At 36.5% G+C, this 24,573-nt stretch overlaps 1 protein-coding gene across 2 annotated transcripts in view; it reads right to left on the reverse strand.

Annotated features, from left to right (window-relative positions):
* Window positions 1–24,573, reverse strand: part of IFIH1 (interferon induced with helicase C domain 1) — a 56,199-nt gene that overhangs the window by 20,781 nt on the left and 10,845 nt on the right. For both annotated transcript variants that reach the window (XM_030326888.2, XM_030326887.2), the window contains exons 3-5: window positions 21,905–22,051; window positions 8,256–8,360; window positions 2,849–3,069 (exon numbers count right to left, since the gene is read on the reverse strand). In XM_030326888.2, coding sequence (XP_030182748.1) covers window positions 2,849–3,069; window positions 8,256–8,360; window positions 21,905–22,051 — 473 coding nt within the window. The remainder of the gene's footprint in view (window positions 1–2,848; window positions 3,070–8,255; window positions 8,361–21,904; window positions 22,052–24,573) is intronic.

Raw genomic sequence — 24,573 nt, forward strand, 5'->3', positions numbered from 1 at the left:
AAGTCTGGGAACACAGGTGGTGTTTTCATTTCTCCCTGCATTTGAAGGCGATAACTTTGGAAAGCATGGAGGCAGGGAGATGAAAGTAAACGGTGTTAGAGGGGACAGGATTTCTCTTTTCCAGATCAAGGGTGATAATACCATCTATTTGGTCAAATACAGAACTAAGCTTATTTGACATACGGAACTAGCGATTTCCTGACTCAATCAAAAAGAACTGAAGCTCATGTGCCTTTAAAATGGAAAGAAACAGGGTAATAAAGTAAACAATTATGACATATATGGAAGAACCAGTGGAGGGATTTCTGGTAATTCTTAGGGAAAAACAATAGAGAAGCAGATGATGAATTAGACTTACGTCCTTAAATGTCTACACAACAGGGCAGTGAATATGAATAATTAATGAGGATAATTTAACATTCAAACATGGCTGTAAATGTGGATTCATAAGAATCACCTAGTTGCATGAGATGAATGGTTTGTGATGAGCATACAGCACTGAGAGGGAGTCATTAGTCATTATAAGAAGGAGATACATTAGGTGCATACAAAACCCTGAGACCTGCAATGATCAGTCAACATGCAGAAGATGAAGAAATGAATGTTAGGTATTTACATTTAGGCTCAAAAAATTAACTGCACAAAAATAACTTAAAAGGCTTCTAGTCTAACAGATTTTCGGACAAAAAGAAACTGAGGCTTTTAGTTTATGGCAAACTCCAGATGAGTCTGTGAGTGCCGGCACCGGTGATAAAGGCAAACCTGCTCATGGCTTCGTGTCACATGGGCTTACTGTCTACACTGATAAGACCGTATCTGTAGTATTTTGCCCAACTCTGGACACTGTATTTTAAGAAGTCTCAAAAAGGATGGGCACTCAGGATGATGAAAAATCTGGAAACCATGTTATATGAAAAAGAGTTAAAGGGACCAGGGAATCAAAAGAAAAATGACACAGGAACCACATTTCTGCCTTCTCTATGTGAAGGGCAGTCACAAGGCAGGAGAATTAATACTTACTGCGTATAATCACAGAGGAAAGAACTCCAACCAATGAGTGTGGATTCTAGAGAAACAGATTTTGCTAGGGCTTTCCTTCTGAGTCAGTTATTCAAAGAACGGATCAAGCTATCTTATTAAAATGGGAACTTTCTGGATATTCCAGCTTACTCAGCAGAGGTGAGAGAACCACCCTGCAATGGATAAGCACTAGATCTTGAAGTTCTCTTTCAGCTCTAATAGTTTATGACCCTGTGGCCTGATAAGAAAAGGGAATCAAAAATATACCCTAGGTGTTGAGGCTTCATGCTTTGGAGGAGGTGGTGTAACTAACAAAGAGACAGATATAGAGGGAAGGAGAGCCTGTAGGAAGGGTGATGGTGAGGCTGAGGTTGAGGAAATTAAACTGTAGAATATTCAAATGGTATCAAGAACTCCAGCTGAAGTATCTTCAAATCCAGTTAACTCTGTTTTTTTCTCCAAACCTGGCATTAAGACCCTGTTCAACTAGTTAAGAAGTTCCATTTACCAAGTTTTGGAGGTGAGGAAGAGGGAGGGGAAGAAAAACTAATATTCACTGAATCATTCCTAGGCTTTAGACAGATTATCTAATTTAAATTTCAGAGCAGCTGTATAGGGTACTATTATTTTGTTCGCTTTACAGATGAGGAAACTAAAGTGAGAGAAGTTAGGAATTTGTCCAAGGTTAAACTACTGGTAGGTAGAAGTAGTAGTCAAAGCTAGATTCCTTTTATTCCAAAAGATAATGTCCTTAATAAAGACACTACGTGAAAAGCTATGGGCAAATAAATTCTGGTGTATCACTATTGTCACAAAAGAAATAAAAGTATTCTAATAATAGTCATTTAAGCATAAAGATCTTTTGACTTAGTAGATGTATATAGAATGCATTTGGAACCACATGATAGAAATTACTCAGATCATAGATTCTGAGTATGTTACTTCAGTACTGAAAAGCAGGTTGCAACTAAAACTTTAAGCATAACAGAAATCCAAAAACACAGGAAAGCTGTATAGTCTGTTGCTATATTTTTGGTAAGGGTCATGATGAAAACTGAGTTATTGTAAGTAATAGAGAAAAGACTATTTTGGCCATGGAAATGTATACTCAATTTTACTCCATAAAAGTAAAAATTAATCCACTCAATATGCAAATTAATAAATTAATAAACTCATTTATCTGAATAAAGCTCAAAAAACTAGATTTTGTTTTATCGTAAAGGGGAATTATACCTGTTTACGAAGATTGGTCTTTAAATATCCCAGGACATAAATTACTAGAGGGAAACCTCAGTTACACTTCAAGTAGCATCTTTGTATAATTATTGAAAGTTAGTCATCTATTTTCCTTTTTAACTTGATTTAGATCAGCCAGATATTCACTTAATTTTCTCTTTATCTTCACATAAATTATACATATTCTGGATAAGGAGGATTTACCACCTTTAACTAAGGGCCGACAGTTAAGGAGACTTCAAAAGACAATATTTGATCCTAGATTCCAGTAATATTTTGAGGTCATTCATGTCCACCTACAGTGATAACTTAAATTAGTGCCAGTTAACCTTAAAGAATATCTGGGTAAATGTATTCTTAATACCTAAATAACAGCTATTTGATCTTTGCTCTGGTCTTATGAAGCAAAATCATTTTAAAAGCTAATAACTTAGACATCATTTAACTGTAAAAGCAAAGATATAAAGTAAAATAAAAGATTACTCTTAATTACACTAAATCCGCGCGATCCATTGTTATAGTGTCATTTTACAAATGCGCCAGAATAATAAAGTGAAAATAAACACAGTTGTATTATGTGCGATTTGAATACCTTATTGACAAGGACTATAACTTTTCCAGGTTCAGATGCTTTTTTCTTCTTGTCCAAGTGATCCTTGGCAATGTAAACGGCCACTCTGGTTTTCCCACTCCCTGTAGGGAGGCATATAATGATATTTTTCCCCTCCAAGGCTGGTTGGGCAACTTCCATTTGGTAGGGCCTGAGATGCAGTTCTGGCTCAGGGGATGCTCTTTCTGCCACATTTTCTTCCTCTGAAGGAAATTAAAAGGTAGAAAAGTAAGGGAATGGGCAATAAAACAACTAACGCTAGGAAGTCTAAAACCGAACATAGGCTTCTTGTGGTTTAAATTCCCTTTCATGTGTGGTCCAACGCAATCCATTTTTCTATTTTTCCATACCAAATGGGTGTCAGCTCTCTTGGCATTTGCAGGATACAACCAGGCACTCCACCATGGAAGTGGCCTGGGGGTGGAGGTTCCTGGGGAGGGAATGAACAGGATGGTGGGCAGGGAGGGGAGGGAACAGGGGAGAGTCTTTTCAGAGAGTGAGCAAAGCCAGGGGAAATTGCAGAAAGGGCTGTAGCACAGGATTGGCAGTAACAGTTCTTAATGCGTCAGACTTTCCAATTCTTTGTTGAGCCCTTATGCCCTACTTGTTTCTTTTTAGACTTTATACCTATGAATCAAGAGGAATTGGGAAAGCAGGAGTCATTAGTTCTCTTTTTCTGTATCTGCCCCTCCCCAGCCTTTACCTTTAATTGCAAAGAAGATATTATAGCTAATGCTACTTTCCTTCATTTGAAAAACTTTATCTGACAACCAAATATCCCAAAGCTTGTTTGTCTGTCTGTCTGCCTGTCTGTCTATCTATCATCTATCTATTCCCAAACTCTAAAATGGCAAAAAAAAAAAAAAAAAATCCTATTTTTGCCATGTGAGGTAGCTAGATTAAACAAGGGTGAAGGGGAAAAACTTCCCATGCAAGCCTTTAGTTGATAGGTTGTCTTTAAAAGATGAAAAATAATTTTGTTGGTTTGAACTGAATTGTGATAAATTTAGTTTTGAATTTTGGTCTTTATCACTTCCTTATATGTATTCTCCACATGTTTGTATTTTCCTGAAACTCACAATGCAATACATAAAAAATATGTCCAGTTAATATAGATTTCTGAATTTAAAATTCTGATAAAGTGCTAATATACATTAATTCTTTGAACATTAGAATAAAATCATTATAACATATCTTGGTTTAAACATGTTTTGTTTAAAAGTGACCAGATTTATCTATATTAGCCAGGGGAAAAAGATCTAAAAATGTATAACCTATCATGTGGAATGTAGTAAAATAAATATTATATCAATTTAAAAGCCTGTCTTATGCTTTATATAGTCATAAGGAAAAAATGAAATGACAGCACTTAGTACTTCATTACACACGAAGTGTTCTTTGTCTTATCAATGATTGCAAAAAACTAAACCAACATAATCCCATTAACTTCAAAAAAATTGCTGATGGTTCCATTTAAGCAACTGGATGATTCTGTTTAAATGGGTTTTAACTTGTTGTGATAGTCCTATCTGCATAGGTAGGAAAATTCACACCAAATACCACTTAGTTAAGAGTCATCTACTAACCTGGCAGGAAATTTGTCTTCTGTATGGATGAGTAAACAAAGATGCAATACATTTAAGTTATCATTGGATCATCTGCCGATTCATTTAATATGATTTTCAGGAGAAACTCATTTAAGATCACCAGCATTTAAAAATATGCATTTACAAGTTTGCTCTCCATGCTTGTTTTGAACTCTACAGCAATCATAATGATTCATCTTCTATTACATTTGTGTAAGGTTCAGATTTATTTAAGAATATCATTACTTCTCTGCTAAGTGGCTTTTATAGATTATCAAAATCCTACCATTCTACCTACATTACCAGCATTGATTACCTAACTTCCAAAAGAGCAAGAATATTTGCAAAGGAAGATGTATTTTAAATTGCGTTTAACACCAAGATCCAGTTATTTACTTTTGCTAAATTGATATTTAATTTAGGAAATTCATTAAAAGATATTAACAGATTCCCTTTGTTTAATTTCACTCCAGGTATATTTTTGCATGGATTTTTAAAAATAATAAAATTCTGGTTCCCTCGTAGTAGTTGAATGTACTTCTTTAATCATTTCCCCTTTTTATTTTTCACACTTCCTACTATATCCTTGGGTGATACAAATTAAAAAGAGAAATTAGAGCAATTTTCTGTCTTTTTCCCAAGTAATCTAAAACTAAGTCAAATGAGCACAACATCAATACCACTTATGCGTACTAGCTATTTATTATACTGAAAAATGTAAGATGAGTTAGGAAGCTAAAAGGACTATCATGTTCAAGATTTGATTCTAGAGCCAAAGTTGTGATGTTTCCCTGCTACTTACCTCATCATGCACCACTAATTCATTGTGCAGTAATTATTCACTAGGTGGCTCTTATGTGCCATGCAGCCCCAGGAATGGAGTCCTTGTCTTCAAGGACTTCAGGGTCTAAAGCACTATATGCTGCGGCCACTAACAATGTCTGGCTATTAGACAGATAGCTCTATTAGCTTCCATACTTTTGAGTCAACTCTAGGAAACTTGATGGGTAGCCCCAAGTTTAAAAGAGAAACACAGAGTGAATATGGAAAAAATCAGAGTTGGATTCATTGTGAGAACAGCATCCAAAGAAGAGCTGGGTGAGTGCTAAATATTCAGCCTGATTCTTGCCTTATCACATCCTCTGACATAGGGATGGAAGAATTTATCCACATAAGCAATGAAAAGAGAATTTTCTCTTCTCTGTCACCAGAAGGAGAGAACTGGGCGGGTGTCAAGGAGCCAGGAGCCAATTTCCTTTATAAAAGAAATGTTTGGGTTTTTGTTTGTTTGTTTTTTTGTTTCTTTTTGGCTGGCTTTGAAAAGCAAAATCAATTAAATGCAATAATGAATGTGGTATTTAAAATATGCACAAGCTTTGAATAACACTGTGCCCTTCCTCTACAACAAATATTGATTGAAGACCTTGAAATTATACTATGCCATATAAATGGTCAAAAAATAAAATCAAATAGGACTTAAATAATAACATTTTATTGGAACTACACCATGTGGCACATTTCATTCTCACATTGATTTTGACAGCTGAGTTATTCTTGGAGAGAAAAGGTCTGTCACTGCATGTGTTTGAAATCGACAAAGTATTCCTTTACCTATAGTATGTAACCACGGAAAAATACGCCATTCCAGCTGGACAAATATTAATAGGTATTACCTCGAAATAGTAAGGAAATACTTTCTACATATCAGGCCAATGCGTATTGCCAAAAACATTGCCACTTTGTGAGATGCAGTGTATCTCTCTAAAAATGAGAAACAGAAAAACAAAAAAGCCTTCCCTAGCATAATTAGAATATTTAAACTTTAGGAGCCTTATTAATCGTGTTTTCCTATGATGAAATACTTCCACAAAGGAACACAATGTTATGGTATTGGGTCACATCCATGAGCCTTATGTCCCATTATGTAACTGTTGAAGGTGGACAAAGGACATATGAAATAGAGTCCCTTTGCTGTCAGCCTGAAAGGTTAAGATATAATCGCAAACACTGTGATGCTTTTTAGAAATTAAATGTATGTTAACCAATTTGCAATTTATCTAAACCTTTTTTGAACTGATTTCTCATTCACTGTACACGATACACCTGAGGGAAAGAAATCTCATAATTTTATAAATTCAGAATTTTACTACCCACTATGCGAAGTAATTCTTCATTTCTAAGCACTGACCCCATCTAGAAATTCAATGGGTGCACTTTGAAAATGAGTTTGTCTTCAAATGTATTTGCCTTTGAAAATGTATTTGCTTTTTAAAAGTAGGTTGCGTTCAGATTTATCACGTCTTTCATGCCACATTGAGGACTGAAAATCAGTAAATAGTTACATTTGCTAACAGCTCTAAATAGACAAAATGGCCAACACATAGGGGATGCCCATTAAATATTTATTGAATGAATGAATATTGTTGAAAAGCCCTTACTTAGACAAACAAAAATTAGGATGAGGTCCAGAAGCTTAAAACAACCATAAAGATGTTAAATATTAGCTAGAGCACAGTTTGAGTTCTAACAGCAATAACATTTAATAGAAATGTTAATTATTAAATCTAACAGTTGTTTGCATAGCAAGTATAGAAAATTCAAATACAATCCACAGAACTAAGCATAGGGCAATAACTTAATAAACACTGCCTGCAGTGAACAGAAAATGAATTAACCCTTTAAAAGCTTGGAAAGCTTTTAGAGCAGATGACCATTTTCATGTAAATGATTTTGTCCCTTCAGGACTATTCTAGCTAAATTTCTATAATTCTTCAGACAATGCAGGGTAATCTGAAATACACAACATTTTCCAAGTGTTTTCTACAACTCAATCACAAAACAAATGAATACAAAAGTAATTTGTGTTTCTGAATTTGCCAATTTCCTACCGATTCTTAGCTGGCCACATTGCAAAGCATTTTTTGTTTGTTTATAATTTGTTAATTTAATTGTGAGATACTTCAAACACGAGACGAATATAGAGAGGTGTATAACAAATCTCTGAGGATCTATCACCTATTCTTAGAAAATGTTAACATTTTAGTTCAGTAGTAATCATTGGAACTGCACATTCAATCAACAGAAAGAAGTGATATGAATTTGACCAGACTGACGACATTTAGGCAATCTGATAACAGGAAGTATTGCTAAAGTGTGGCATTGAGAAGAGGCGCTCTCGTTCATTGCTGGTGTGCTACCAGCTAATAGAGGGAGCAATTAGGGAAACACCTAATAAAGTTCTCATTTAGTGACAAAAGTGTTTTTGCAAACTCTACTCCTATGCAAGAGATATTTAGGGAAACTGAAACTCTCTTAACTACACGTGTCATTTTTAGTTTTTCATTTTAAAAGGACTCTTGTTATCTGCAGCTACTCTACAGAGTCACCATCATCTTATTGACAGTATTAATGGATTTATTTTAAAAGTATTTTAATTAAAAAAAATAAGGTTTGGAACACATGTACCAAACTGAATACATCATTTAAATGCAGTCAAATTAACTGAAACAGACAGCATAAATAAAATAGATGACATAATTCTATGGAAGGTGGCATATGCATATTCTTATCGACACCAAAAAGATAAGTACTGGATCAAAAATTAGAGAGCTTGATTCTAAGACTTTTATAAGTTGTACTTTTGAAGAAAGTGAATGGCAAAGTTCCAAAACTATTTCAACTGGAGAAAAGAATTGCTTTAATTGCATAAATACATTAGGGAGGGTATGAACAGCCCCCATGCTTTCCACTATATGGCGTCTTATTTCACACTTTTTAAGGTTTACACAACAGTTAGGCAGTACCTGAATCACTTCCCATGGTGCCTGAATCACTGCCCATGTTGCTGTTATGTCCAAGACTTTCATCTAAGCAGCTGACACTTCCTTCTGCCAAACTTGTGTCTGATTCTGCAAAGGAAAACATTTTAAAATATTTTAAAAATATTTCTGAGAATAAACGTATTTTAACTGCACACCTCTACAGCACACAGTACATACAGTTCAATGCAAGTGGAAAAGGCACACCCAGACAATTATGAATAAAAGGTAAGAGTTCCTGGCAAGCAACATTTAAAAAGTCTACTATGGATGAGCAGCTGTCGGGTAGTGAATCAAACACATATACCTACTTGAAGTATCATACATCCGATTCAAGAGCAAATACAAATTTGTAAACACGTGTGACTTTTGATGTCCCCCCACCATGTAAGTTTTGTGCAAGAAGAGAAGATCTAGGCTTGATGGTGGCATTGAGACAAAAAGTACTACACAGAAACCACCAAGTTATTTTAACATAATATGGCAGGGAATTAATAAAGGATAAAGAATTGATAAACCACATGGTTCTATCGATTGGTTCTGAAAAGAACAGTTCAGCGATAAACATTACTTCAAAATCTCACAAAGAATTTGCTCAAAAAGAATATCATTAAAGCCTGGCACTGCAGTTGTAATGGAAGCTTCTGTGAGGCTGGAAATAAATGTTTTTCTTTACTACAATTAAACTAAGCTTCCATCAAAAAGTCACCATGAGGATGAATGTCAAGAGCGTTCCCTTAACTTGTTAATCCCGATTTTTGGTTTTCAGTACTCAGCATCAATTCCTTTGGAAAATCTTTTTTTCCCTCTAGGGAAGACTTCCCTCTTTACAGTTTATTGCCAAGGATTTATGCCATCTTATCCACAGGGATCAGAACTATTGCTAAGCTGGGAAAAGTAAATGAAAGATGGCAGCAAACGTCAGCCCTGGAATCAGGACTTGTGAAATTTGCTGTTGAGGTTGCTCTGAGCCTAACTTGCCCTCATTTAAAATGGGGCTAGTACAATTCACCCTCCAGAATTTGATAACCAGTAAGTAATATTAGGCACCATAAACTCTTACCACTGCAACTTCAGTGCTGATAATTGGAAAGTGAAATAAAAATCAAGTCGTTGATTAGCATTAGGGCAGGAGTTCCATTAAATACCGTTCTTCTTACAACTAATAGCATTTCATAATATTTATACTTGTTGCATAATTATCACTTCATGCTAAAGCTCCCAAATGCACAAAACAAATTACATAAAGTAGCCGTTAGCTATTTGAAACTAGTGTGAGTGCCACCCATTTAGGGCTAGTAACAGAACCCGTTGAAACACACACATAGTATATTATCAATAAAATTTCTCTGGAAAAAGGCCATATACAACTCCTCAAAACTACAAGTATCTTCTTTTTCCTTAACCAGTTTTTTTTTTTTAAGTTGGTGTATTAAGGTACAATTTAGATAATATAAAAATCATTCTTTTTAGGTTGTTTTTTTTAGGTAGGTTTAGTTTGTCGACACTGACACATGTATATGGTTTTGCAACCATCATCACAATCAAGATTTTTCTATCACCTCAGAAGTCCCCTCAAGCCCCTTTGTTTTCATTTTCCTCGTGCTGCCCCCTAGCAGTCCCTGATTTAATTTCTATCCCTATAGCTTTGCCTTCTCCAGAAAATCATATAAACGGATTCACACAATACGTAGCCTCTGTTTGATTTCTTTAACTTAGCCTAACACGTTCAAGATGCATCCTTGTTGTTCATATCACTAATCTGTTCCTTTTTATTGCTGACTAGTACTCCATTGAGCATCTACGACATCTGCGACATCTCCCTTCCAATAAGCCTAGTTAGCGGGAAATATAATGGAATTATAACTGATGCCAATCAAATATGTAAGATATCTTTTTTTTTTAAGTTCAAAGAAAGCTGATAAGGAATTTGTGGAAAAATTCTCAACGGACATGCATATTGTTTAAGTATATTAGCACAACACAAATATACTAATTTGAAAATACTGTGCCTACCAGTTGTCGTAGATTAGCTCTCAAACTCAGATTTGAGGAATCCCTTATGACTACACGGGAAAACCTGTATATCTCACTGAGAGATTTTAAATATGGCACTTTGCAATTCCCAGAGGTATGCCTTGTTAGAAGCTTAGAGGCGAGTGTGGGATAGAACTGTCAAGCAGAAGAGCGTTTGGGGCAGATGTACTGATGAAAAGAGAATAAGATTTATAAGGAAAAGGCAAGGTGTAAAATGAGATGGGGAAAATGTCATTGCAAGGATAATTCTAGATCTAGAAATACAGACTAGGATTTCTGAAGCAAAAAAGTAAATTTTGACATGCTTTTCATTTGTTGTTTTAAATAGGGTGTTGAGAACTGAAGATAACACCAAAAATACCGAAAAATACTAACAAGTGTTATCTAAAATTAACCCTGTATCTTTGTTTCCCATTAAGTGTAATGCACTTGATTTTCATTTGATTCTCTAATCATTAGCAGTTCAACAACAATCTTAAAACTATTTTGTGTATATGTAAAGTCAAAGTTTTCCCCAAGCTCTGTTCTAACATATATAAGCTTGGGGAAGCTATTTAACACAACGTGCATGATTAATTTATAAATATTAAAGAAAGTTGTGACCCCAAATAGGGTATGATTAATTAAGTTTGTTACCTGGATTATTTTGATCTTAACAAACAAATCTGCAGTGTGTTAAGAAAATACTGAGCTCAGTACCTTCACAGATGTAAATTACATTTTAAACCTCAACATTCTGTGTGGTAGATATCCATCGTCACCTCAGTTTTATAGATGAGAAACCAAGGCTCAGAGAAGTTAAATGATTTATCCTGACCACACAGCCATAATGGGGCCGAGCTAGGAGGCCCCAATTTCTGGATCCGAGTCCAGTCACTATTCCAGTGCTTTTTATTTGATAGCACGCAATGGCTGATGCTTTGTGTGAAGCTTTGTAAACAAGCAAACAATCCTATATCTAATAGCGTTAAGTGAAATGAAAGTTGGTTTTTGTTGTCGTTTTAAAGCATATAGACATTTTCATTGTAATGTCGAATTTTCTAGCAATCTTGAAACGGTTTATCTTCTCAAGGGGAAAAAAAGCTAGAGAGATTGTTTTATTTTGCTCACATTTCTGATTTCATCGATAGACTTTCGTTTACTTTACATTTAAACATCCACACTTATTTTTGAAATTTTCTTTTCTGCACATATATAAAAGAGGAACACTTCCATCCTTGTTAAACAAAATTAATTGGAATAATTCTGCTGGAGATAATTATGAAAATGAAAGTGAATATATAGAGGTTTATTTCTTTGTCATTTTGAGGATATATAAAATCTCTACTTTCTCAACACAAAAATAATTTTGTTTCCTAGGCAGCGAATTTTTATGCATTTGATATATATTTTTTTATTTCATAGAAAGAGAAGTACTAGAGGAAATAACTTGAACAATAAAAGAAAATATATTGAAACTCCCATAACATTAAAAATGTCTTTCCCAGAGATTCTCTTCCTGCAGTCACTTAAGAGAATCATGTTTAAAAAAATCACACACACACACACACACACACACACACACACACACACATAAGGTCAGATCAAGTGATTGTGTGATGCCAAAATTAAACCAAGCTATTGAGTTTATAAGCCAAGAATTCCTGTAATTGATTTATATAGGATTATTTTGTTTCATCTTTTGTACTTTTCACAGTACGTCAATCTGGACTTATGTCCTGATAAGTAAAGTCATGTGTCTATGATTTTAAAATAGATCAGATAAAATAGAGTAGTCAATTGGAGGCAGGGTGTTGCCATGAAAAGAACATGTGCTATGGAGTCAAACAGATCGGTCTCCAGATCTGAGCTCAGCCACTGCTAACAAGTGACTTAACCTTTTTTTTTCTTAAAATTTTAAAATACAGATAGTAGTTTCTATTTTCTCATTTATTTTGAGAATGATTATGTTAGATAAAGGAAATGAATCTTGAAGAGGAACAAATCTTAAATTCTCATGAAGTTGCTACTTAAATGGGCTTTTGAATATTGGAGTTACATTATATAATAAGTTTAGTTAACTTTTATATAGCTGTCATTTCCTCTAGGGAAAATATCAAAGCTGGCTACAAAACAGATTAGAAAATGTTGGTAATTCCTAACTGTTAAAAAAAAAAAAAAAGAAAAAAGCAGTTATTTATATCAAACTTTTTTGGAATGAAAGAAAATGATACTCATCCAATTAAAAGACAGGATTTTCTGTAATAACTTTGTAAACAGCACAAAAAAAGAACAGCTCTGAGTACAATGATCCTAAGACCAGTCCGTAAGCCATGGAAAAAATGCCTCATTTTGCAATCACAACTTGAATATTTTACTAATAAAGCAGAAATATTAACTGGAATCTGAGAAATTTCACATTTAACATCTTCTAGACTTTAAATACTTTAAAATATTTTTAAATCATTTAGAACCAAAAATATTGAAGTTAAAAAAAAAATTCATATGAAAAAAACCTCTTGGTTGAAGGCCTTTTTAGATCTATTTCAATGTAAAGTGTGCCCTCTACTGGCCAGTGCTATTATAACAATTAATTTGTAAGGATATTGTTTATTCAATCTAAGGGCTAAGCTTCATTAGGTAAGATACAGATTAGTTCTTACTTCTATTCCTGACAGGTAATGCCCCCCCCCACCCCCCCATTTTCAATCTAGATGTGTTTCTCACCCCACAGAATACTTCTCTTTTTTTTTTACCCCTGGCTGTCATACATTCTCTTTGCCGAAAAGTGGTTTTGTATTAGAGCAGGAAGCAGTTCAAGGGGCCAGGGCCTGTACTCCTTGAGAAAGAAGGGCACCAGCAGATCCCATTCCCCCTGAGAGGTAGTGCTTACAAGGTCTGCAAATAATCTAATTTCACTTGTCACAGTACTTTGATGTTTATTGTAGTTCTGACCTTGTGGTGCATTTTAGCTTCACCTCTTTAGCTCTTCCCCTTTGCCTGGTTTCATAACCCACGCACCCTGGAATGTCGAAGAGTAGCCCTCAAGATTCAAACACATGTGCATGTATGGGCATGCCCAAAACTACTGCGTGGGCTTCCTGAGTGTGTTTATTTTCATACTACTAATAATACTTATTTAGTTTTTCTTTCTTTCTTTCTTTCTTTCTTTCTTTCTTTCTTTCTTTCTTTCTTTTCTTTTTTCTTTACTTCTTTCTTTTCTCTTTCTTCCCTTTCTTCCTCCCTCCCACCTTTCTTTCTTTCTTTCTTTCTTTCTTTCTTTCTTTCTTTCTTTCTTTCTTCCTCTCCTTCTCTCTCTCTCTCTCTCTCTCTCTCTCTCTCTCAGGGTCCTGTCTGTTTCAATAGCTCTTAATGGTACTTAAAAATGAACAACAGTTGAGTATTGCCCATATGGAAAAAGCAGGCTTTTTTGTGATGTGTACACTGGGGACTAAGATGAACCTTTATCACTTTCTTTCTTTTCCCTTCCTCTTCTTTGAGGAGCTATACTAGCCAAACCCCTCAAGACCACCAATAAAGTTATTCTGGACTCTCCTCCCACTGTGGGTTCCTTTGACTCTGTGCTTTTCTGTGGGCTCCCATAATTGGATCAGACACATTGCTAAGACCTCTTGTCTTTTTTTTTCTAAAATGCAAAGTATCCTAACACTCAAACACTCCTTTTCTTTTGAAATAACTTATCCTTAATCTTTTTTGAGAGGAAATAGATGACTTTTATTTTCAGCTCTATGTATATGGATTTGTGCGTGTGTGTGTGTGCGCGCACACACACACACACACACACGCTCACATTTTGGTCTGTCAGATTCTGCTCTCCGTGCCAGGGAACATGTGTTCCCGCAGAATGGAGAGAAGCCACCTCCACCCACCTTGCATATTCTCTCCTGGATCCAAGCTTCTAGGAAATGAGTTCCCCAAAGAGAAAAAACTCTCCTAGAGCCACAGGCCCACATGGCTATCCACGGAGCTCCTTGCTCCTGTTTATAGAATTTATACTGCCGAAACATTTCCGTCAGAATTACATTTGAATTGTGTGTAAGTAATAGTGTTGGCTTAAATCATCTAGACCCTTTAGCCTTTGGACTTGAGTCTCAATATATAAAGACAGTTATTAAACTACAGGGTTGTGGGGATAACCATATCCACCAGATCCATTCATTCACTGCTAGTCAGTAACAGAGGCAAAAAGTCCCAGAGTGAAAAAGTTATGAGTGAAAAGCTAGATGACCACATGGGAAGTAAGTCTTGGCAGTAACAAGGTTTAGGGATGGCAAGCTAGAAGATGAATTGGAAACTAATTCGGCTGGTAAGCACCCCTTAGGAAGAAGTATTCAAGTCAAGCAGGCTTAAGCAAATGTGAGGAAAGTATGGGGAGATATAGTTAAGGTTGTCCCGATAAATGCTCAATGGTCAGCTGTTTGGGGGGAAAAGTCACGATATAGAAGCGTCTGTTAATTTCCATGGTGTAAATATTCCTGCCAGGGCTGATTTCAAGCTCCCAGCATGATGTCACAGAGTGGAGCTGAGAAGAGATGTGTGCATCTGGCTCGTGCAAGCCAGTGGGAGCCGGTTCCAGCTACCCCGAGGATTCACTCTTCCGATTAAGGACTCTCCCACAAACATCATCTAAAACGATCAGGCGTGCATTGTGCTAATATTTCATAATTGGCCAAACGATGAATGATAAACTTGTAAGAGTATTTTTTTTTTGCCTTAGAAAAATCATTTATAAAAACTATGGAGAAACCCATTAACACTCATTGATATAAGAAGTCTTATCTCACCCACCCTCCTCCATAAATGCTCCCCTCTTAACCGAATTATTCTCCTACATCCATAGTTATAGAATTTTGTTGTGTTTACTATAGCTAGATTCATTTTGTATAGACTTTTGTTTTCAGGGAAGTTTCAGATTCACTGCAAAACTGAGCAGTATGGAGACTTTCCCCACAAGCCCTGCTCCCACACATGCAGAGCCCCTCCGCATTATTAACACTCCTCACCCTAAACATACTTTGAACTTTCCTACACCTACTCTCTTGCTCACAGTGCCCATGCGGTCTGAAATGCTGCCTGCCGCTTCTGTGCACAGACCCAACCCAGAACTGGATGAACGGAGGTCTCCCCTTCCTCCTCGGGGAGGCTGTCTCTGCATCTTCCTTCCTTCCCAAGTCTTCCCTCCTCGTCCCTGAACACATTCTCTCTTTCGCTCTGGACAGATGACTGTTTCTCTTTGGGGGGCCATAACTTGTTTTCTGGAACTGGGTTCTAAACTCTTTGAGGGTGAAGGCAATACCCCCAGGACTCGGTTCTCTCAGGAACAAGACCTGACGAACTCACTCTCTGGCTTCTTGTCTTCATCCGCATGCTAAATAGAGAAGGTAAGGCCCGAGCATCAAACTGAAATAAAACCCGCCGCCTTTGTTAAAACGGTGCTAAAAAAAAAAAAAAAAAAAAAAAGTTTTTGGTTTGTAGCCATGAAAGGATGTCAGGAAAATAAATCCAGTATGTCATAGCTGCACACCAGGGATAGCCTTTCTGCCAAAATACCTATGGCCTCATTCCTGAGATATGAACAACAACCCTCGTGGAACTATTAAGCGATTAGAAGTCATTTAAGTAACTTAGATAGCTCCAGGTAGGTTTCAAATAAAATAGAAACCCATATTAACCTTTAGCAAACACTAACATCAGCAGGGACAGCATCTCTCTCTCTCTCTCTGTCTCTCTCTCTCAGCTCAAATTAGTATTTGCCTTTTAGATTGCCTCAGTAGTATTCCTAGTTCTAATAATTAATGTACCTAAATTTAGCAAAATATAGAAGTAAAGGATAGTTATCTGAAGTCAAACCAATCCTGTAATAGTGTGGGTTATTTTGACGCAATCTTATTGTATGTTGCTTTATCGATCATCTTTTCCACTGAGGTCTTAAATGCTATATGGTATTTTTTTTTTTCTAGAGATTCTAAAAATCTCTAAATTTCTAGAGGCTGGTGCCATAAAACATTATTCTGGTCCTCAAGTGCAAGGATAAATTTTGTGGCATTTTTACAGAAATTAGTATAGACCAAATCTAAGATTGGACTTTGGTCTATAAAAAGGCAAAACAAAACAACAACAAAAAAAGTGCTATAACAGATTGGGCCAGGGAGAAGGAGGCTGTTTTATAAAGGTCAATTTTTAAACCCCTCCTACAGAACATGATCTATGCAAAATATATCCACAATATATTCCAAAGCATAATGTCACCGGATAAACCTAAGGAGTGGAACATATGGGGGAATATGAAAAAGAAGGTATTAAAGTCTGAAAACAAGCAGGTTGGTAAGCTCATTAGCTGGGGTGGAATTTTAAAATCTTCACGTGAACGAATATATAAATCAAAATATACACATGCATTCACAGTCATGCGCACTGTATATTCACACATGGCACATTCTACAGTTACATTATAATCTTCCACACTGGAACAGTGAATCCCATTCTCTTTTTAATGTAAAAGCGCCCTCTGCTGGCCGACCTGAGGTACTGGCATTTTCTAGTTTTCCTAACCAAGATCCAAGACAGAATGATAAAAGAAGTCTGGGAGATTTTATGTGAAATTCTGCATAAAAGTAAGTTTATTACAAATACGCGTTTTATTTTGTTTTGAATCTCATTTTCTTTACTTTTATTTTATTATAGATCATTAATTCCTGAAATAGTATAATGTAAAGGTCGGTGTAGAAGAACCACGTGCTTGTTTTGAGAAAGCAGTAACAGCAGACTATTAAAAACAGTCTATTAAAGACTATTAAAAATAGACTATTAAAAATTGTACAACCAATTTTACTGAAAGCCTACAGAATTAAAATAATCCAGCTAACTTTGTATTTTCTATAATTAAAATATTTTCAATGGAAGAAAATGAACGTGGGCTTTGTGTTCCTCTGATGTTTTCTTGGGAGTTGGGGGTTTTCCATTATTTTCTCGTTATGAGAGATAGCCAGTGACTTTAGAAAGCAGGACTATAACATCCAGCATTAAAATTCTACTCATAGTCTGAGAACTATTCAAATATCCTTTTGAAATTATTGGGTTAATTTGGAAGAAGGCAGATTTTAAAAATTGGTATATCTCAATTATTAACCAGTTTTGAATGGAAAGCACAGAGTTGGAAGGAGGGAGGAAGAACAATGCCAGCCCCCAGTGTGGAGTCAGGACAAAATCACTCTCCAGAGCAATCTACTAGGGAATCCTGATACATCACCCCAAGGATGAAGGAGAAATGGGATTCCAATTGGTTTCAGGGTGGGCTACCGTTCCTAGCGGTAGTAGATCTCACCCTGTCAGGTGTGTCAAGGAGTAAAAAGGGCTAACAAACAACATACAAGGAATCTTTGCATTGAAGCTATAAATAATTACCATTTGTATGCACCAAGACTATGCACTGAAAAAATATTTTAGAAACTGGTTCAGAAATAAAAATTAGAGGAGTCAATTTAAAATTAGAGATAATTCAAGTCACATTTTTTCTTTCTGCATATGAAAAATCATATTTATAGAATGTGTGCAGCTTAAGTAATACGTTTCTTTCAATGCTACTTTGGTAGCATTGACTATATTTGAGCTGTATATGAAATCTTAATCCAATATATTAGAATTCAAAATAAAGATTATACATTACCAGTATCGATAAAATACAAAAAACAAAATTATGCAAATGCATATCAGAAACTATGGGATAACTCCTCCTTTGTTTTGATTGCTAACTCTACGAAAGGATGACAGGATAGGCAAAATCTTCCTACCGTAAATTTTGCAACAAAAACTTGAAGCAAAAAAACATCAGTAGCTGCTTTGGGCTAATGGTACTTTAAAAGTTATTTATATCCGTCATCTTAGTTCTGGAGAGCAATAAGAAAATAAACACACACTTGGAATGATCCACAGCATCTATGAGTAGTGGTGTCTAAGGCCTAAGGTTAAGGAACTACATTTTAATAAATAAATTACCCTCCGTTACTTCTCTGAAAAGGGCTAGAATGGATTGGACTGACTTGCTCCCATGTGCACAGGGAAGTCCATACAGCATAAGGATCCTACAGACCTGAAGGTCATTAAAGTCTGTGGATTGGGTGGGGTCATCAGATCACTGTTAGCGTACTATACTTTCACAGGTTCTCAGACTAGCACATGTTTTAATAGGCTGTACTTGCATTTACTGTATGACTGTTATTAGCACTTACTGTGCAGCCATATAGTGACTACTGTTTGACTGACGTGCCCATCAGTTGAACGAACGTTCGATGAGAGCAGAAGCCCACCTCTCTTACGTTCCCCCACGGTATTTGCAGTGTTAAACACTGAACACTGCATGCCTGGCACGTGATAGTAGTTAAGTAAATATTTGTTACATGAAAGAATCAAAAGGTACAGAGATCAAATGGGAGGAAGGGTGAGAGGGAAGACAAGAGGGGTAAAAAACAAAACAAAACACACACAAAAAAACCCTTTCTGTCCCCTAAGGCCATTATTACGTTCTAGATTTTTTTTTTTCACAAAATGCAACTTAAAGTTTTATATGAACTAGTAAGAAAATAGAAAAAATTTAAAGTTTTGCCTTTAATTTTGTTCACTTTGAGACTCAGAATCCTCTGTAGATACATAAACTACAGGCTGATGAGATGCATTGCTGGCAACCTTTGATGAAAAACTCGCATTTGAGATGCAGGATCGTCTGCCAGCTTTAGTCCTGTCTTTGATTCTTTCTAGTGTGGATTTAGAAAGTAGCCAGTAACCCACAGAGACGTCAGGTAGCCTACCAAGGAAGTATGTTAAAATGTGACAAACCTACATTCAGATAGTACATTTTGGCATTCCTATCAGATCATGATTTCTGAAAGAAAGTGCAGCTGCTCAAATGAAAAAAAAAACCCTCTAGAATTCAAGTTTTTGCTATTCTATATATTAAGCCTGACTACCTAACGTGTGGTCCAGGACCAGCAGTACAGTGTCACCTGGGAGCATGTGAGGAACACAGAATCTCAGGCCCCACACAGGACCTACTAAATCAGAATGCATTTCAGTAAGACCGGCTCCCCTAGGTGATTCAGACACACAGGAAAGCCTGAGAAGCATTGCATTAAAAAAAAAAAAAAAAGAAAGAAAGAAAGAAAGGAAAGAAAAGAAAAGAAAAGAAGAGAAAAGAAAAGAAAAGAGAGAAGAGAAGACAAGAGAAGACAAGAGAAGACAAGAGAAGAGAAGAAAAAACACACAAAACAACTATAAACAAGGCACAAGCTTGAATAGCAGGGAAACTATAATACACACTCGTGCTACTTATGACAAGATTGCTATCCTACATGTTTCACATAGTTCATATAAACCATCAAGAAGAATATTAATACACTAACAGAAAAATAGGCAATTAGCAACAACAAAAAGGATAAACTTATAAAAATGCTTTTCATTGGAAATCAAAAAATTCAAATTCAAGTAGCAAGATACCAAATTGGCAAAGTTTGAAGAATTACCTCTTCTTGTAGAAGAGACATCAGGGCAATACACAGTCTCTTATACTCCCAAAGAACATGTAATTTGGTACAAGTTTCTGGAGGTAATTTGACATTAAGTATCAGGCATTTTAATATTGTAGAGATCATTTGATCCAGAAATTCCAGTTATGTAATATGCTTTTAAGAATTAAATTTAAAAAAAGGAATTAAATTGAAACATAGATATTAAGGGACTTGTTCACAGTGTAGAGATTTTTAAACATCCTAAATATTTAACGATTGATTAATTAATTGTAAATCATCCAATAAATGGAAATATTATTAAGTCACTAAAAACCAGGCTGTGGAAGAATACCTAGGAACACAGGAGAAATGCCACCATGTATAAAACATTCACTTATGTAAAAAGATTAGAAGGATAGATAACCCAAATGTTAAGAGTAATAGATCTACATTGCTGCAGTATGGGTGACTTTTTCCTTGTATGTTTTCACATTTTCCAAGTATTCTGCAATGCAACTGTATTACTTTTCTGAAGTAGAAAATAGTAAACTTTGGGGGGCACCTGGCTTGCTCAGTCAGTGGAGTATGGGACTCTTCATCTCAGGGCTGTGAGTTCGAGCACCACCCTGGGGTTAGAGATTATTTTTAAAAAATGGAGAAAAAATAGTGAACTCTGCAGTGGTGTGATGGAGTCAGCTTAAACGGGCTCGCAAAAACCAATTGTTAAATCTTCAGGAATTTTGTGAGCAGGCTATCAAACACAGTCATTTTAAAAATTAAATTATATAGGGGCACCTGGGTGGCTCAGTTGGTTAAGCGACTGACTCTTCATTTCGGCTCAGGTCACGATCTCACGGTTTCGAGGTTGAGCCCTGTATCTTCGGCTCCACACTGAGCCTGAAGCCTGCTTGAGACTCTCTCCCTCTCTCTCTGCCCCTTCCCTGCTTGCACACACCCTCTCTCCCTCAAGTTCTAGAAATAAATACATACATACATACATACATAAACATCAGCAAATGAATTATATAAATGTATAATTAAATAAATTGTATTGAAATCAAGGTAATGAATACTTAAAACTCATCACTTCCTTATCGTGTTCCTGAAATTTACTATCATCCGTGACGTTGATGCTGTTTACGCCCCTCCTGTCTGCATCCTGGAAATGCTAACACCATGGTGAGCTCCCTCTTTTCTCTTCCCAACTCAGGGACATGATGTTGGAGGTTTGACACCAGCTTTAGTGGGAGCATTTGCCCTGTGAGGACTGGCAAATGCTACAAGTCAGGACTTCCCTTCTTTCCTCCCAGACACTTGCTTGTTCAACATTTACCAGCACACTACAGATCCTGAAAAATTGTTTCTTTTAAACGACTATTTCCTATGAAAACAGAATGCGGCCCTTAGGTGGGGAAAGGGGAAGGGAGAAAGATCTTCCTATCGTGAGAAAATTAGGGAAGGAAATGTAATTAAATTGGTATTACTGTTCCAGTGACTTCTCATATCAGAAAGGTGGTCATGGCGGTAAACAGTTCTGTCACCAATTAGTTACTGCAAATCAAGCCAATCCCAGTTTAGCCTCCCCTCATCTGCCTTTCTACAGCCTTGCTTTTGGTGTCTACAAAAACTGAACCTCTCTGAGACATCCCAGTCTATGAAATAAGAAAAAGATAATGAACGGCCTTTTACTTTCTCAGAGCTTTGGATGAATCAAACTAATTCATACATTTGAAAGTATTTGAAAACTATGAAAAACTATGAACTATAATAAGATATAGGTATGCTTATAAATAAGGTATGCTTATAAATGCCTATCATATCACAAAGACCATGGATACCTTGTAAGGCAAAATTAGAACCAAATGTGTTCATATTCATCACATATTAATATTGCATTAGTTATGAAAACATTTTTAGCCACAAAGAAAAATGTAATCTTGTCTAGAAATAAGATTTTAATAAAAATGCTTGCAAAACCCCAAAGCCTGAATTTTCTCCCTCTGTTTAACAGATCGTGATGTCATCAATCCACCCACTGATTGTTTCTGGAAGTCGTAATTAGTAAAATGCTGTAAAATGTGTGCAGGTTCCAAATACCTGAAGTTACACAAGGATCCGCAAAAGACGATTCCAGTGAGTGAGTCTCCGTGTCCCGACCTTCTTTGTCTGGACTCAGCTGACCCGTGGCTACAAGAACCCCCTCTTTAACTTCAGGGCCATCTTCTTGTGATAAACTCTCAGTCCCTATGAATACAGCATGAGACTGTAAACAATAGTGCAATGCAAGTTTTTATAGAGTCTGCATAACTGTGATTGCTATCCTGAAAACAAAACAGGAGTTCCGAATAGGCATTTACCTGCATAGACTGAAGTACTTTGAAATTCTAAACAGAACGTAAATTGTATGGTAATGCAAGTTTCTACACAATATAAATAGCTGTTATTGTTATTGTGAAAACCAAGTGGAAGTTTCTAGGAGAAATTTGCCAGAATATACTTTCATACTTTGACATTTTGAAAAGCGAGGAACATATTTTTTGTTATGATACAGTATTTCTATTTTTAATGTGGACACAGTGAGTAATTCTTTTGTAATGGTTAAATTTTATCTAGAAAGACAGTAAAATAAGTATTATGCTAGTCACAAAAAGAGCATGATGATGTCCTAGCTGACCATTACTGGTAGGAGGTAAGCCACGGATGCAGTGATACAAAGTTATATTTAAGGCTGAATTATGAAAATGCAAATTTGGTGGTGGTTTTCTTTAGCTTGCGCTCTTGCCATTTTGTTCCCTCGCTATGTGTTCTATATGAGATGTACATATGCTTTAATGTCAGCCTAAATTCATGTATTTTGGATATCTGGAGATTTTTTAGGAATTCAATGAAATATTCTGTATCCCTCCCTTCTCTTTCCCTCCATTTCTCCCAACGGCCTTTCTTCCTTCCTTCAACCAACATGTTTTGAGTGTTTTCTTAAGGGACTACGTGAGCTACAAAGAAAAATCAAGTTTCTGTCCTCTTGAAGCTACAATCTATCAGCGAAGACTGATCCCATAAATAAAATTGATTAAAGTATCGTTTTGGATTAGCCCATCTTAAAGAAAGTATGTCTGCGTGTGGAGAATTTCCTAAAGAAAATTGTTGTGACTTTGGACTCTGTTAGATGACTTGGCAATGTCTGCAGGTACACATTTTGTTTGGGGTTCATAATCATAATAATCAATTTATTTTACACTTATCATAGAAGTACGATAGAAGTGTTGAATCATTTAATCCTCAAAGTAGCCCTAGGTAATAGGTAATAGTATTCTACCCATTGCACAGAGGAGTAAAGCAAGAGAATTTTACTTTCGCATAGTGCTGGAGATCGGAAGTCCTAGATCAATGTGCCAACAAGGCTGGTGTCTGCTGTGAGTTTTGCAGCAGGCCGCCTTCTCACTGTGTCCTCACATGGTGGAGAAAGAGACAGAGATCTCTTCTTACAAAGCCACAGTCCTATCAGATTACGGCTCACCCTTCTCTCTTCATTTAACCTTAATTACCTCCTTGGAGGCCCTATCCATAGAAACAGTCACATTAGAGATTAGGGCTTCAATATATGGATTTTGGGGAAACACAATTTCATCCATAGCAGCTCCTCACCACAAGAATAGTCACAGCGAACGTTACTCTGGTGATTAAGGCCAGAAAAATGCTTAGATTCCCATCCAAAGAGGTACAGTTCAGCAAACAAAACTTAAAGCCCAACTCCTCTGATTGGATGTTCTGAGGAAATGAAAAACTAAGCCCTACTTTTTGGAGTGAGTTGATCAGGAGCAACCTGCCTGCAGTCGGGGTGTTGAGATACTGCACAAATGTTGCCCCAGCCAGGGATTGGTGTTGTCCTTTCAACCCTCAGAGGAAGCTCGGTGACCCCTTCGCGTGCTGCCCCCTGCCCTCACGGAAGCCCTCATATCTGGGTCAACATGCGTCACCACTTGCAGTGGTCGAATGAAGGAGAAGCCCCAACCACGAGAGGGCCTGGCTGTGGGACCAATGAGGGAGGAAGGGGGGATGGATAGCTGGTGCCACTATTTTCTTTTCACAAGGCCTTTCCCCCTTTTACAAAGGGCGTGGCCCTGACCAGCCAAGATATGTGCGTGGGTTTAGTCCCCAAGCCATTCTGAAACAGACACATAAAGACCTCATAACAACACAAAGTCGTGGCACGCAGTAAAGAAAGGTAAGAGGAAGGCATGAGAACACCTGGTGTACGTGACGAGGTGTTAACGATGTAGCTATTACCTGGGATTTACTAGATTTACCCACATTACTCTTGTTCAAAGAATTGTAATTTTTAAAATTACACTACCCTTCTAGCAAAGCTTTTGTCTAGAGGAACTTAAAAATATTTTAGAAAGAAATATGGCCAGACATGTTGTCTACATCAGGGGAATCTAGAAGACACTTTGGAGCAGATCTTCTAGACTCCATCCTAAACAGGAAGCCACTGAACACAACTGTAAAATGGGTAGGTACCATCAAATGTGAGGGATGGATATGACAAGGTCTTGTGACCCGAAAGGCTACCCTTTCTAATATCACTTGATACACTGAGACCAATATTTCCCAGGGAACAAACAAACAAATGTAGACTGCAGCCACTTTCTCTTTGAAATTTAAGCCCTTGAATGTTTGTCATGGATGGAAATGGTTCCATGAGGTCCTGAAAGGGAACTCATCATGGATGTGTGCGTGTCTGTCTGCCTATCTCTGTGTATATA

The sequence above is a fragment of the Lynx canadensis genome, chromosome C1, assembly GCF_007474595.2.
Source record: "Lynx canadensis isolate LIC74 chromosome C1, mLynCan4.pri.v2, whole genome shotgun sequence".
NCBI lineage: Eukaryota > Metazoa > Chordata > Mammalia > Carnivora > Felidae > Lynx > Lynx canadensis.